At 41.1% G+C, this 16,828-nt stretch overlaps 1 protein-coding gene across 2 annotated transcripts; it reads right to left on the bottom strand.

Annotated features, from left to right (window-relative positions):
* Window positions 1–134: 134 nt before the first annotated feature.
* Window positions 135–5,646, bottom strand: LOC112782574 (pentatricopeptide repeat-containing protein At3g09650, chloroplastic). Of its 2 annotated transcripts, XM_025825029.3 has the most exons (3): window positions 4,734–5,639; window positions 3,325–3,386; window positions 135–3,118 (listed from the first exon to the last, which is right to left on the bottom strand). In XM_025825029.3, exon 3 carries the CDS (start codon window positions 2,771–2,773, stop codon window positions 509–511), a length of 2,265 nt encoding a protein of 754 aa, XP_025680814.1. In that variant the 5' UTR covers window positions 2,774–3,118; window positions 3,325–3,386; window positions 4,734–5,639; the 3' UTR covers window positions 135–508. The 2 variants fall into 2 exon arrangements, with proteins under 2 accessions (XP_025680814.1, XP_025680813.1); XM_025825028.3 differs by lacking the exon at window positions 3,325–3,386 and having other exon boundaries at window positions 4,734–5,646.
* Window positions 5,647–16,828: the final 11,182 nt, after the last annotated feature.

Below are 16,828 nucleotides of genomic sequence, written 5' to 3'. Positions count from 1 at the left end.
TCATATTATATGCAAAGCTAACTCTAATTAATTAAGCATAACTTCACCCACATTTCATGTTAATTCTCGAATATCAATGACTTTATATTTAACTAGCACGTAATTATGGACCCATTGAAAGAAATTACACTTAATTGACGCAAAGCAAGTAACATCATATGGTCATTGGTGCACCAACTTTCCAAGACAGGTAAATAATACATCCGACCATGGAGAGTCTGTCTAGCCTTTCCAAATGACTACCAATACAAACAGAAAGTATACAAAAATCACAGTTAGTTAATTACAAATTCAGGAAAATCAAAAGAATAAGAAAAAGAAGTAGCAGTGTGTCCTAATGTTTGTCAAATTATTACATCAATCTGTTCCTAGCATTCTACACTATTAACAATGAGCAGATTTTGTAGAACTGCCCAGTTCAGTAGCCATAGTTCGCACCATAAACTGAGCCATTGCCTCCAGTATGGCCTTGATCAGTTGGTTGGATGGTGGAGATGCATAAATAAAACTATGAGGAGGTGGTATCATCATAGCCCTCAATAGGTTCTAACCTCCACTCACTTCCATAATAAGAATTTGGCAACCCAAGCCAAAACTTAAAAGCCTCAGCTGCCCTTTTCCTCTCTATTCTCCTGTCTTGCCTTGCCCTTGAAGCATGCTTGCTCGTGAACATTCTTGAATGCATCTCCACATAGATTCTAGTAAACTTGGTCTTGTTTGGAGATATACCATTTTCTTCCATGCAAGCCACAATCTCCAAAGCCTTTCTAAAGAATGCAGCCCTCACACATATATCAGCCAAGGTATCCAAAAGCCCTTCATCTGGCTTCAATGGAGGAACACAAGAATTATGTTTCGAACCTTTTTTTACCATCTCCCACCTCTCCTTCACTTCATTCCAAAGCAAAAGTGCCTCTCCTGGCCTTCTTGCCAATGCGATTCCATTTGCAAAGCTTCCGTAAGTTCCCACATCAGGGTGGAACCCCTCGTCCTTCATCTTTTGAATCACTTTCTTTGCTTCTTCAACCAAACCCAACCTACAATACCCTTCGACCAACATGTTCCATGCGATCACATCCACCTTCACTCGAGGATCATTCAACATTTCATCGAAGACCTTGTGAGCCAGCTTCGGCTGACCAGAGAATGCGAAAGCTTTCATCAAAGTCGTGTAACTAATCTTGGTGGGAGCTATCCCTCTTGTTCTCATTTCATTGAAGAAGCCGAGAGCCCCAGCACTGTCATCAACCAATATGCACCCATCAATGAGTATATTATAGGACACCACATCAGGCTGAATACCTCTATCATCAACCATCTCCTTAATCAACTCTCTTGCTTTATCTATCTGAAATTGATTGCAATAACCCTTAAGAAGAACATTATATGTTACCCGATTCGCCGCCACGCCAATCCTCATCATTTCAGCAAGAACTTGCCGTGCCCTGTCCATGTAACCAGCCTTCACAAGTGCCGAAACCACGGTGGTATAAGAAACATGATCAGGATGGCTACCAGCATCGTCCTGCCGGCGCATTGCCTCTAGCATCCTCACAGTATCAGTAACCCTCCCAGCCTTCATATAACCCTTCATCAGGGTGGTGTACATTCTAGTATTTGGAGCATAAGCTTTTGGCAAAACCGGTAAATCATTGCAACTGTTAGATTCCATGAAATTCGGAAGCAATTTCGCAAAAGCATTCTCAACGTCAACATCAGCATCATTATCATCACTCTCACTTAATTCTTCTAAATTCAACTCAATTTCTCTTTCTCTTTCCCTTATTATCCTAGAAAGATCCCTTCTTCCTTCCCTCATTGCTTGAACCAATCTCTCAGCAGTTTCTAAATCGCCAAGATCAACATAAGAGGCAACAATGCAATGCAAAGTTGTGACACAAAACGGAATCCCTAATTGAAGAATCCTCTCCAAAACATAAACAAGCAAGTGCTTCCTACCAGTTCTACAACACAGCTTCATCAAAATGTTGTAACTGAACGCATCAGGAACGACGTCGTATTGAGGCATTTCATTGAACATCTGCAAGAACATGTTAGAGTCACCCAAATTGGCACAGGCATTAAGCACCGCATTGAATGCGGCGGTGTCAGGCATTGATGCTGCGGCGACTACACCGCCACTGGAGAGTTTTCGAAGGCGGCGGGTGACGCCCTTGAAAAGACGGAGAGCCTCGGCGGGGCCATTCTCATCGGAAGAGGCGAGGCGGCTGACAACGGCTGACCAGGCCTTGACGTTAGGGAGGTAGCCGGAACGGAGCATGGACTTGAGGACGGAGGCGGCGTAGAGCGTGTGACCGGCGTTGGAGGCGGCGACAGCAAGGAGTCCGAGGCAGTTGGCATCGAGGCGGTGGAGCTGGCGTTCATGTCGGAGGCGCGTGACAATAGACTGGGCGCGCTTGAGCCCCGAAATGGTTTTCTGAAAAGAAAGCTGAGAAACTAAGCGACTCAAACATGTTGAATTTGGAAGGTGTTGAAGATTAGAGTACAGTTCCCATGCTTCTTCTGTTTTTCGCTGACGTAAAAGATAGAGAAGGTTCTGGTCTTGGCTTTCGGCTGTGGTTGTGAGGTGTGTGAGCTTGGTGGTGATGGTGGTGGGGGAGGGGGTGCACGCGAGGGAGGAGCACGTGGTGGGGAATTTGAATGGAGAAGGGAAAGTGTAAGGGAATGGGTATGGTTTAGAGGAATAAGAAGCAAGAGGAGGAGGTGAGGTTGTTTGTGATGATGAAGGAAGAGGTTGTAGTATTCCGTTCATGGTTTGCTTCTCATTTGAGAATTAAGCAAAGTCGTAATGAGTTGTGTAAATTGCAGAGGTTGTGTATGTGAGGATAAGCGAGGGAAAGATATTTGAGTGGGTGTGTGGGTGCGAGTAGGGGTGTTCGTTTGCGGTTTGGTTCGGTTTTTAGAAGAAAAGTCATCCGAACTAATTACACATAAAATATTCGGTTTGATTTGGTTCGACTTTTTTTGGGAGACCAACCAAACCTTTAATTGGTTAGATTCGGTTTTTGGTTTTTATGTCACTTATTCAAAAAAAAGTTCCATGTCCTGCAAGGCTGCAACAATTTCACAAATTCTTTCTCATTCACCTTCTCTTTTCCTGCATTTACATTGAAAAAACAGAATTGAAATATAATCAATAGAACAGAACAAAAAAATTTAAAATTAAAAAATAAAATTAGAATCAACAACCCAACCAAAGAATCAAGAATAACCCAGTCAAATATTTATTACAAATCAGAATCAACAAGAGTAAACCAGAATTTCAAAAAAATCAGAATCAGAACAAAGAAAATCAAAACAAACCTGAGGCCTCCATTGGAAAGGAGGAGGGAGATGCTATGACGGAGGTGACGAGGCCAGAAGAACTGGAGAACAAATTACAATGAAGAATAGTTCATGAATTTTAAGTTTGCGAGCGGTTTATAACTCACACTAGCTCTTGAAAAGCTATATGTCACACATGTACAAAGCAAGCATTGAATTCACTCATTTTAGTATGCCTAAGATGCCTTAAATAATACTGGCAAAATAAAACAAACAAACAAGTTAAAAGAGCTTAAGGACATTTAGGCAATCAAAGAATTGATGCACTTGTGATGGATTGTGCAAAAGAAGAGTTTTAGCATATGATATGTAGTGATTGAAATTCAAATTTCAAAGAAACCAACATGACATTTACAGACAACACATGTACTCAAAACTCAATCAATGAAAAATTTTTAGCACTTTACCCAATTCTTTATCACAAATATTCATCTCAACAATGAATCATGCCAAAGAATCAAGCATTTTAAATCACATGATAGCTACAACATGTAATTCAAAATCCAAGATAGTCATACATTTTATCGAATACTTGGCTTCCAAAGGCATAAACAACACAAAATAGCACTAACAAGCATTCTTTTCAACATCAATTCACACAATTCACCATATATAACACAAATTCAGCTCCAATATCCGTCAAAGAATCAAGAATAAACATTTACAATCACATCAATGCATATTAAGAATAATTACATGCAAACGAACATTGATTTTCAAAGATTGAACCAAAGATTCATTAAAAGTTCTCTGAGACAGTTTATCGAACACGTGGTGTGCAAATGCATCAAACAACTCAAATAACACAACCAAGCCTTCTTTCAACTTCAATTCACCAAATTCAGCATCAATTACACAAAATCAACAACACATTGCAGAAACTCAGCAGCAAATCAGCAAACAATCCGAACCAAATGAAATTCAAACACAAGAATCATAATAGCATGATTAATTACGAACAAACTAACACCCAAAAATCCTAATTCTACTCTAAATCCAACTAACAGCAGCAAGTTTTCGGCAAAAACAACCTTAACGCAGTGAATTAACGCAATCAAACATCACTGGAACAATTTCAGCATCAAAATTCATCAAAATCAGCAGTAAAACAGAGAATCTCCATACAATCAAACAATCACAGCAATAATTTCTCAGCAAAATAGTGATCAACACAGCAATTAACACAATCAGACAATTCCAAACACTTCAACAATCTAAAACCTAATGTATTAAATCTAACCTAACTTAATCAACCTAAATCCACTAAGATTAGAAAACTAAACTGAACTAACTTTAAAACTGATTCAAAAATTAAAATTAAAACTCTAATTGAAGCTAAACCAAATTAAACTAAAATTAAAGGAATTGAAAAAGAGTTGTTCAAGAACCTGTAATGAAGAACAGAGTAAGAAATGATCAGGGAGGGAAGATGCAATTGTAGTGGCAGTGACCAGCGGCGTCACCGGGTGGTGTTGCAGCTTCAGGGTGGTGCCGGCGTTGGTGGATTGCTGGCCGGAAACTGGAGAACAGGGATGGAGTGCGTCTCGGAGGGCAATGCGGTGGAGAAACAGAGGTGAGCTCCTCGATGCTGGATTAGAGGGAGAGGCAGCGCTTGTGGTGACTCTAGTTCGCGAAACAGGGAGATGGAGAGAGACAGAGAAGGAGGTCTGTGAGAGAGAGTCGCCGCGATCCTGGGTCACAGAGGGGAAGGGCTCGACGGCGGTGGTGGCTCAGTCGAGGGAGAAGAAGAAAAGGAAGAGAAGAAGGGAGGAGTAAGGGGCTGACGCCGGTGGGTTCTGATTCGAGGCGAGAAACAGGGGAAAGGCTTCGGTGGGTTTATGATGGTGGGTGGAGGAGAGGCCGACGGTGATGGTGGAGCTCGAAGAAGATGGCGGTTCGGCGGCTCTGAGGACTGAGATGTGATGGTGAAGCCGAAGGGGAAAGGGGAAGAAAAGGAAGAAAAAGAAGGGAGGAGAGGCTGGCTTCGGTGGGTGTGTGTGGGGCTCGAGGGGAAGAAGAAGAACTGGGTGGGGTTCGGTGGGTTGCGGCGGCACTGGGTGGATGAAGATGGCGACGGACAGAAGGGGAAGAAGATTGATGCGCAGCGTTGAGAGATGGGGGAAGTGTGGCTGCCCGAGACGGGTGAGCGAAAGGGGATTAAGCCGCATGGTTCTGAAAACTGGATTGGATCGGCCGGTCGGAGCAGTTCGACCGGAAATCGGAGAACTTTATGGTTAGGTCCATGCTGAAAATCGTCATTTTAAAAACTATTAAAAAAACCCATTAAACTGGCCGAGAACCAAACTGAACTTCGACCGGTTTTCACAAAAGGATCAGACACGGTGAAAAGGGATTTTTTTTTTTTTAAATAAAATAAAAAAATTTAATAATTCTCCAAATAAGATATTTTAGTTTTATTTTCAAAAATATGATTTTTTTTTTTGGTAATTAGGGCAAGTTCGCCATACTCTCGGAACTCTATAATTTATATAGAGTTCGTCGCACACCCCCTGAACCGTATGATAGGTTTTCAAAATAAAAGCATACATGTTGATGTGCAGATCAGAATAGCACAATTTTGTTGTTCATTTTCTTTTTTTGACTGTTGATATTTTCTCTACGATATCAAAGAATCCATTGTTATCCATTCATTACGATGGTAAAATAGTGTATGACGAAGAAGGTTCAATCATTTTTAGATCGGGACAACTGATAATTACCTATATGAAGAATTTTATATTGTATTCCGTCGGGCAACAAGAGGCAAAAAGGGTAAAAAAAATTTACTACATATATCCGACCAAAATTGATGGCAGTTTGTTTTATAAAAGGTATATTACAGTTGTATTGTCTCTGTTGCTATTATATTTATCAGACCACGGTTGTGAGAAATATTTTTATTTTCTTTAATTGGGTACCGTTTGCGCGACAACGAGGACGTACGGCTTATAAGGTCGTGGCACAACCGATGGTCAAATGTTCATCTGTTGGAATTACTCGTGTATCTCGTTGAGGTGGGTGGTGTAACACCCTAATATTCAAATCCTTATGCTCGAGTCATAAGTCAAAGATATTACGGTGGTACGACTCTCAGGTGGATTTTTAATAAATAAATATAGGTAATTTCGAAAGGAGTATTAATCGAGAAGCCTGAAAAGAGTAGAAATAAAGTCGCGAAGACGTATCACTCACGTTTCGACAACAAAAGATAAACCGTGAAGTCGAAAACGATATACGGACAAGGCGTAGAGGAGATTAAGAGGTAGATAACATATATATATATATATATATATATATATATATATATAAGTAAATAGCCACTAGTCGCGACCCGCGAAGTTTAGGCCGGCTAGGGTACAGTAAGAAAGTAGTTGACAACAGTATATCCTAATCTCTCCCGAAGGAAACATGAGAGCCTCTACAGGCAAATTCAAAAGAGTACAATACATAATATAATCTTTCCAAAACAAAGGTGAAGAGATTCTAAGCAAAACACAAAGTAGAGAAAATAAAGATCTTCGCCGTCTCTCAGACGACCCACAACTCACTTCTGAGCATCTGGACCTGTATCTGAAATATATACGTAATGAGAACCCCGGGCCCATGGGTTCCCAGTACGGTAAAAGTGCCAAATAAATTCAATGTACTGCAATAAAAACTCACTAAGCATCCTAAACTTCTTCACCAATCATTCATCCTAGGTTCTCGCTAATCCATGAATAGGCAACTGTCATAAGGGAGTGCTAAATTTAAATCATGTTTCACATGTTTCCCAACTCGCTGACTCTTCCACGAATCAGACTCAGAATCATAAGCAAAACCATCACCAGTTGTTCTGCCTCAGCAATTCTATATCAATACATCATACACTCGCCTGGAGCTAGTGACACCACATCACTGCGTCTACCCAGGGAGCTCCAATTATCTCATTCAATAATCATCATCATGCAATCGCATCATCAATTCATCTCATCAAGAACAGCACTCAAAATCCACCGACACCAGCATGAGGGACCTCTTAGTTGTACAAACACAAGCAATACAAGCAAGTAATGCACAAGTATGGTACAGGTAGAACAGGTAGCACATAGTCAGGTAACATGGCATATATGATGTAGAAATCCAAACAACAGGCAAACCCAAACAATTCAAACATATGCAAATGATGAATGCCTGCCCTATGGCTGATGATATCATCCGTCGGTTATATAGCCAACCCGACATGTCCTGGTAGCTAACCATTGGACAGAAACACCCATTGCGGAGCAAGTAGGTTTGAGCTACAACCCCTTTGCTACTACCCGCTCAACCCAGAGCCAGTGAAATAACCACTACTGTGGCTACTACCCAGGCGGGTGTTTAACAGCTCAACCTGGAGCGAGTGGATCCACCACTACTGCCGCTACTACCCAGGCGTCACAATCTCTGACCTGGAGCAAGTGGGACGAACCACAACCCTTGCTACTGCCCAGGATCTCAAAACATATATTCGTTTAGTTTAAAAGCAATCATCATTGTTATCAAATCTCAAACATTAACCTGGAGCAAGCGTGATGAACCACCACTCTTACTACTACCCAGGTATCACAAATATTCATTTATTCAAAACTCCATAATTTAACTCATTTATCATAAACATCCTTTCCCGTTTCATACCCGGAGCAAGTGGACAACGCCACTGCCTACTACCCGGGGTCACACATCACATTTCAACATTCTCCATTGTTATCCATTTAACACATTCATTCATTAATCATATATGCTTTTATACTCAGCCATAACCAATAATGGCTTTGCCATAACCCGGCAATAACTCAGCCATCCGGCTCATGGTTCAATCAAGAACCAGCCATTTATCAATAAATATAGCCCTTCGGCTCATGGCATACACGGTACTTCCACCGTCATCCTTCATATCTCATATAATCATCTTTGATCATCATTGATCATAACTTTTTCCCTTGCTTCAACCGCAAGTTACCACATCCCCTAGCTCCTTTCTCATTGCTAGGCATATCATAATGATTTAATACATAAGGGGTGAGATCGGAGGCTTAGAAGTATGAGATTTGGCTTTTAAAACTCAAAAATCAACTTTGGCATGAAAACAGGGCCACGCATACGCGCACTCCACGCGCACGCGTGGATGGCCACAAAACTCATCGACGCGCAAGCGTCATACACGCGGACGCGCGGGTTGAAAAATAGCCAAACGACGCGCATGCGTCAGCCGCGCGTACGTGCGGATACATTTGTGCCTCAGGCACAAAACTGGCACAACTCTCGGGAAAATGGCTGGGCATTTGGTGCAGCGCATCGACGCGCCCGCGCACACCACGCGCACGCGTGGATGGTGCTTTCTTGAAGAACGGTGCATACGCGCCAAGTGCGCCTACGCGTGGAAGGTCGTTCTGCTAAAAATTTTCTAAGTTAAAAGCTGCATAATTTACAAATTCAACCCCCAATCTTCCGACGGACATAACTTTCTCATCTTAAATCTTTTTTCACCCGTTCTTTGAACGGCATGGACATCCCGGATCTAATTTCATTTTTAAACAAATTTGGCACAAAACAGAGATCCGTAGTCCAAGTTATGTCCCGTCAAAATATGCCCAAAAACCATGTTTTCATACAAAACCACAAGGTGCCATTTTCAAAACAAGCCATTTTCAACTATTTTCCAAATCAACCAAAACATGCCAATTTCATCCCTTTCTTTGAAATCAATCAAAATATACCAAAAACAACATCAAGCCTCCTCAACTCACACATTAACACTTTTCCACAATTCACAAAATATCATCCAACCATTTTAGCACTTCTCAATCAAATGGCTAAAGGACAAACACAATATCATGTCATACATCTTTCCTCATCCCAATTTCCAATAATACCGTTTCCAATCAACCTTCATTATACATAATCAATATCATACTCACTAGCACGTGGTTTCACCCACAAATCAACCTTAATCATTCCTCAAGCATATATCACAACATACATATCTCTAATGCATCATCATACCATCAAGGCATCAATAATCATAATCACATATATAACCACATAATATATCTTAACCAAAACCAAACATACCTCATCTACATAATTTTACCCAAAATTACCAGATTCCACACTTCACTCCTCAAACCTTATTACTCAATAACCAACCTAATCATTCATATATTCATTATCTGAAATTCATCCAATCACTTGTGCCATCACACAATGCACACATCGACTTACCTTTCTTACCTCTTTCCGGCCTCCGGCCCAAAATTCACGGCCTCCGGCCCAATTTTCATAATTTAAATGCATAAACCACAAATCAATACTCATTACCCCAGTACATCAAATTCTCAATACACCAAGCATACAAGGCCACACAATTCTCAACCCAATCATTAATTCACATTACATACCAACTATGCATATTAGTACCAACCATTTACACAATCCAAACTTAATCCTAGGGGCATCTAGCCTAGGAATTCTCATCACAACACACGGTACTTAAATGAAACTTTAACCGTACCTCTTGTAGCCAAACCAATTGAGCCTCTTCTTTGGAAGTCTTCACCAACCTTAGCTTCAAGCCTCACCAAAGCTCCTCAAGCAATACCAATCTCTCAATTGTGCACCAACATCACCAAATACACTAACATAACCAATATTACATACATACATCAACCTAGGGCTCATAAAAATGACAAATCACAAGGGTTTGAGCACTTCTTACCTCAGCCCATATGAAGTAGGGATAGAACCCGCTTAGAATCCATGTTGGAGTATCCCTAAACACCCAAAATCACAAGACTTCAACACTAACTATCCAAAAATGTGTAACAGTGGAGAATTTCGAAAACTGGGCATAGATAAATGGAATACTCACCACCAAACTTAGATAGAATTATAGAGGATGAGAAGAGCGATGCGTGGCCGCAAAAGGCTCGTCAATCGGAGCTCTGTAGCTCAAGTTATGGTGGTTTGAAGATCAAAGAGAGTTAGGTTTTCTCTCTTCTCTTCTCTCTTCTCAATTTCAGCGCCCCAACCCTTCTTTTTAGGGTAAAATGAGCTGAAATGCTCATAACTAATGTTTATATATGTTGGGTCTTGAGCCCACTTAGGCCCGGTTCACTTATTTTTGTCCGTTGGCCCAATTTTGGTCCAAAACCTTTAAGATTAGCGCTCTAAATCGCACTTTAAATATTTCTACCTTCCTTAATTATAATTCCTCATTTCTTAATCTTATTTACTCATAATCAATTTTCTCAGCTGTAGTACCAGACAGATCTCAGTCGGTACTGCCGGTCAAAATTTCATTGCGCACTTTTACGCAAAAAACTATGTTTTTTGACTTGGAAAAATTCACTGAATCCAAATATCATATTTAAATTATCAAATTCCAATTGCCAAATCTTCCAACCATATTCGCTCCTATTTAACTCATTATTTAATTAATTTCAGTTAGACCGGGTATTACATTCTACCCCCTAACAGAAATTTTCTCCCTCGAAAATTCCATCCATCACTGCGAGTACGCGAGCGTAGTCTGCCTTTATATCCAACGCATAACAGTTCCAGGGTCCTTTTACTCTGCGCACCTCCGTTGTCGCGCTCTGATTTCTCTATCTCCGACGGTCTCGGTCATTCGTTCAACACCGACCAACAGCCTCGTTCCTTACTTTTATCGTCTCATCAACTCACATCCTATTAAATCTCAAATCATGTCATCAATAATATTGCCATCATTGTTAATCATAGCCATCATCCCACATCACTATAATTAATCAAAGCCTTCTTCGTCTTTAGAATTCAAATGAGTTTGGACTAGCAAGCTGACAAAATCTTAAGAATCCAGCTTACTTTAATAATCTATAAAAGCATTTGAAACACATCTCTTTTGTTAAAGTTATTCAAATCAAAGGTCCTTCTCGAAACTATAACCAACACTCCTTCAAATTCTTGGAAAAAGAAAAAAAATCTAACAGCACCTTCCCAAAAATTGGAGTTTACCACCCGTCACGGGTTCCCTCAAACCAATCTCAGTACCGCATCAGCATTGCAATTTAAAGGTTTCCAAACTATTCCTCTGAAACCAATCATTATAAATCTTGATTTAAATCCAAGGTCACCATGACCAAACATCATAGCACTCATCTCTCGAACACGACAACTTGCACTCAATCATCATCTAAATCCGATTACGCATCAATGATAATTTCCTCATCCGTTTCAGAACCATCAAGGCTCACAGCCGCAATTAATTCCAATTATCTGGAATCATTATCTGCATAAGCTCACTAAACTTTTAAGTACTCGAAGCATAAAGCATTTCCAATCATACTCCACTTTTCCTTATTATTACCATACTATGCTACGCTTTAGCAAGCTTCCGCTATGCCACCTTGATTTCTCGTCAAGTATTAGTTCCATCACTTATTTGCTCAAATAATAAACCACCACTTAACTTGACCGACAATTCAAATCAACGTTTCCAAATCCATCATTTAGGACCATCCCTTATCTATTTAAATCAAAGGAACTAAAAGTCACGGGTTCAATCCGTTTCACCAAAAATCCAGAAATCAACCAACTTCATAACAAACACAACATATCATTCTCAACAGAAAGTCATTTACATCACAGGCATTTATCCATTTGTATTAAGGCAATTACCTCAATCTTACTGTCACAATCGGCCCGCATCCTGACTCTCTCCTTGTTGGCAATTTCTTGATACATGCCCTGGTAACCCGCACTTGTAACATACACCTAACCCCAATTGGCACGGCCTATTTGGGTGATGACTTACACATCTCTGACAGCTTGAAACATCAGAAGCAGCCGCTGCCCGTTTTCCCTTACCATTCCTTTGGGACTCCTCACTCGTCGCAAGGTTATTCTGTCCTTGGGGAAAATGTTGTACGTATCCTCTCTCCTTAAACTCTCGACCCCTTGGTGCGAATCCTTGGTTGTGTTCTCTATGACTTCCTTTCTCTGCAACCCTCCTTTTCACACACTCTTCAGCAATTCTGCTCTTATTCACCAACTCTGAAAAAGTTCGGATCTCCATTGGTCCCACTGAACTTAAGATGTCGCTCCGGAGCCCTACTTCATACTTAATGCATTTCCATTCCTCGAAGTCTCCAGAAGCTCCTTGACACATGCGGGAAAACCTGAATAGCTCCTCAAATTTGTCTGTATACTCAGATACGGACATAGCACCTTGCTTTAGCTGCAGTAACTCCAATTCCTTGGCTATCCTAGCGGAATTCGGAAAGTACTTCTTATAGAATTCCACCTGGAAGGCATCCCAAGTGATAGGATCATTCCCCTGTTGCAGGAGACGTCGAGCCCCTTGCCACCAATGCGATGCTTCCCCCGTGAGCAGATAGGTAGCAAATTCAACACACTGCTCTTCAGGCACCAACTGCGCTTGCAGTGCTCGCTCCATGGCCTGAAACCAAGTATCAGCTTCAGTCGAATTGGTGGTTCCCTTGAACTTAGGTGGATTAACCTTTAAGAAGGTTGCCAGTGTCATCGGGCCCTGAGCTTCCCTTCCGCCATTGCCATTATTGTTTATCTGTTGCCCAAGAGCCTCCGCGGTGGCCTGCATAGCAGCAGCCATATTCTCCAACGCCACCATAAGATTTACCGGGTTATTCGGGTTGATTTCCAATTCCTGCGTATTAGTACGACCTCTTTCACGTCCCCGACCGGGTCCACGAGGCGCCATCTGGTTCCTATACACACCAAACAATCGATATCAAGTTGATCAGTCTCAATATCGGAAGTATAGTGCTTCAAAGTACCAAAGGTACACTCATGGACTTCATGCTAGATGTATCGGTTAGATATCCTAACTAGCACAGGCACAGACTCAGAGTATGCATTGAAGCATAAGCAGTTCCATCCCTCAGGCTCACGAGGACGAACTGCTCTGATACCATAATGTAACACCCTAATATTTAAATCCTTATGCTCGAGTCAAAAGTCAAAGATATTACAGTGGTACGACTCTCAGGTGGATTTTTAATAAATAAATATAGGTAATTTCGAAAGGAGTATTAATCGAGAAGCCTGAAAAGAGTAGAAATAAAGTCGCGAAGACGTATCACTCACGTTTCGACAACAAAAGATAAACCGTGAAGCCGAAAACGATATACGGACAAGGCGTAGAGGAGATTAAGAGGTAGATAACAGATATATATATATATATATATATATATATATATATATATATATATATATATATAATGTAAGTAAATAGCCACTAGTCGCGACCCACGAAGTTTAGGCCGGCTAGGGTACAGTAAGAAAGTAGTTGACAACAGTATATCCTAATCTCTCCCGAAGGAAACATGAGAGCCTCTACAGGTAAATTCAAAAGAGTACAATACATAATATAATCTTTCCAAAACAAAGGTGGAGAGATTCTAAGCAAAACACAAAGTAGAGAAAATAAAGATCTTCGCCGTCTCTCAGACGACCCACAACTCACTTCTGAGCACCTGGACCTGTATCTGAAATATATACGGAATGAGAACCCCGGGCCCATGGGTTCCCAGTATGGTAAAAGTGCCAAATAAATTCAATGTACTGCAATAAAAACTCACTAAGCATCCTAAACTTCTTCACCAATCATTCATCCTAGGTTCTCGCTAATCCATGAATAGGCAACTGTCATAAGGGAGTGCTAAATTTAAATCATGTTTCACATGTTTCCCAACTCGCTGACTCTTCCACGAATCAGACTCAGAATCATAAGCAAAACCATCACCAGTTGTTCTGCCTCAGCAATTCTATATCAATACATCATACACTCGCCTGGAGCTAGTGAAACCACATCACTGCGTCTACCCAGGGAGCTCCAATTATCTCATTCAATAATCATCATCATGCAATCGCATCATCAATTCATCTCATCAAGAACAGCACTCAAAATCCACCGACACCAGCATGAGGGACCTCTTAGTTGTACAAACACAAGCAATACATGCAAGTAATGCACAAGTATGGTACAGGTAGAACAGGTAGCACATAGTCAGGTAACATGGCATATATGATGTAGAAATCCAAACAACAGGAAAACCCAAACAATTCAAACATATGCAAATGATGAATGCCTGCCCTATAGCTGATGATATCATCCGTCGGTTATATAGCCAACCCGACATGTCCTGGTAGCTAACCATTGGACAGAAACACCCATTGCGGAGTAAGTAGGTTTGAGCTACAACCCCTTTGCTACTACCCGCTCAACCCAGAGCCAGTGGAATAACCACTACTATGGCTACTACCCAGGCGGGTGTTTAACAGCTCAACCTGGAGCGAGTGGATCCACCACTACTGCCGCTACTACCCAGGCGTCACAATCTCTGACCTGGAGCAAGTGGGACGAACCACAACCCTTGCTACTGCCCAGGATCTCAAAACATATATTTGTTCAGTTTAAAAGCAATCATCATTGTTATCAAATCTCAAACATTAACCTGGAGCAAGCGTGATGAACCACCACTCTTACTACTACCCAGGTATCACAAATACTCATTTATTCAAAACTCCATAATTAAACTCATTTATCATAAACATCCTTTCCCGTTTCATACCCGGAGCAAGTGGACAACGCCACTGCCTACTACCCGGGGTCACACATCACATTTCAACATTCTCCATTGTTATCCATTTAACACATTCATTCATTAATCATATATGCTTTTATACTCAGCCATAACCAATAATGGCTTTGCCATAACCCGGCAATAACTCAGCCATCCGGCTCATAGTTCAATCAAGAACCAGCCATTTATTAATAAATATAGCCCTTCGGCTCATGGCATACACGGTACTTCTACCGTCATCCTCCATATCTCATATAATCATCTTTGATCATCATTGATCATAACTTTTCCCCTTGCTTCAATCGCAAGTTACCACATCCCCTAGCTCCTTTCTCATTGCTAGGCATATCATAATGATTTAATACATAAGGGGTGAGATCGGAGGCTTAGAAGTATGAGATTTGGCTTTTAAAACTCAAAAATCAACTTTGGCATGAAAACAGGGCCACGCGTACGCGCATTCCACGCGCACGCGTGGATGGCCACAAAACTCATCGACGCGCAAGCGTCATACACGCGGACGCGCGGGTTGAAAAATAGCCAAACGACTCGCACGCGTCAGCCGCGCGTACGCGCGGATACATTTGTGCCTCAGGCACAAAACTGGCACAACTCTCGGAAAAATGGCTGGGCATTTGGTGCAGCGCATCGACGCACCCGCGCACACCACGCGCACGCGTGGATGGTGCTTTCTTGAAGAATGGCGCGTACGCGCCAAGTGCGCCTATGCGTGGAGGGTCGTTCTGCTAAAAATTTTCTAAGTTAAAAGCTGCAGAATTTACAGATTCAACCCCCAATCTTCCGACGGACATAACTTTCTCATCTTAAATCATTTTTCACCCGTTCTTCGAACGGCATGGACATCTCGGATCCAATTTCATTTCTAAACAAATTTGGCACAAAACAGAGATCCGTAGTCCAAGTTATGTCCCGTCAAAATATGTCTAAAAACCATGTTTTCATACAAAACCACAAGGTGCCATTTTCAAAACAAGCCATTTTCAACTATTTTCCAAATCAACCAAAACATGCCAATTTCATCCCTTTCTTTGAAATCGATCAAAATATACCAAAAACAACATCAAGCCTCCTCAACTCACACATTAACACTTTTTCACAATTCACAAAACATCATCCAACCATTTTAGCACTTCTCAATCAAATGGCTAAAGGACAAACACAATATCATGTCATACATCCTTCCTCATCCCAATTTCCAATAATACCGTTTCCAATCAACCTTCATTATACATAATCAATATCATACTCACTAGCACGTGGTTTCACCCACAAATCAACCTTAATCATTCCTCAAGCATATATCACAACATACATATCTCTAATGCATCATCATACCATCAAGGCATCAATAATCATAATCACATATATGACCACATAATATATCTCAACCAAAACCAAACATACCTCATCTACATAATTTTACCCAAAATTACCAGATTCCACACTTCACTCCTCAAACCTTATTACTCAATAACCAACCTAATCATTCATATATTCATTATCTGAAATTCATCCAATCACTTGTGCCATCACACAATGCACACATCGACTTACCTTTCTTACCTCTTTCTGGCCTCCGGCCCAAAATTCACGGCCTCCGGCCCAATTTTCACAATTTAAATGCATAAACCACAAATCAATACTCATTACCCCAGTACATCAAATTCTCAATACACCAAGCATACAAGGCCACACAATTCTCAACCCAATCATTAATTCACATTACATACCAACTATGCATATTAGCACCAACCATTTACACAATCCAAACTTAATCCTAGGGGCATCTAGCCTAGGAATTCTCATCACAACACACGGTACTTAAATGAAACTTAAACCGT

This window comes from Arachis hypogaea, chromosome 20 (assembly GCF_003086295.3).
Source record: "Arachis hypogaea cultivar Tifrunner chromosome 20, arahy.Tifrunner.gnm2.J5K5, whole genome shotgun sequence".
Taxonomy (NCBI): domain Eukaryota; kingdom Viridiplantae; phylum Streptophyta; class Magnoliopsida; order Fabales; family Fabaceae; genus Arachis; species Arachis hypogaea.
This window is presented reverse-complemented; position numbering and strand designations above follow the sequence as displayed.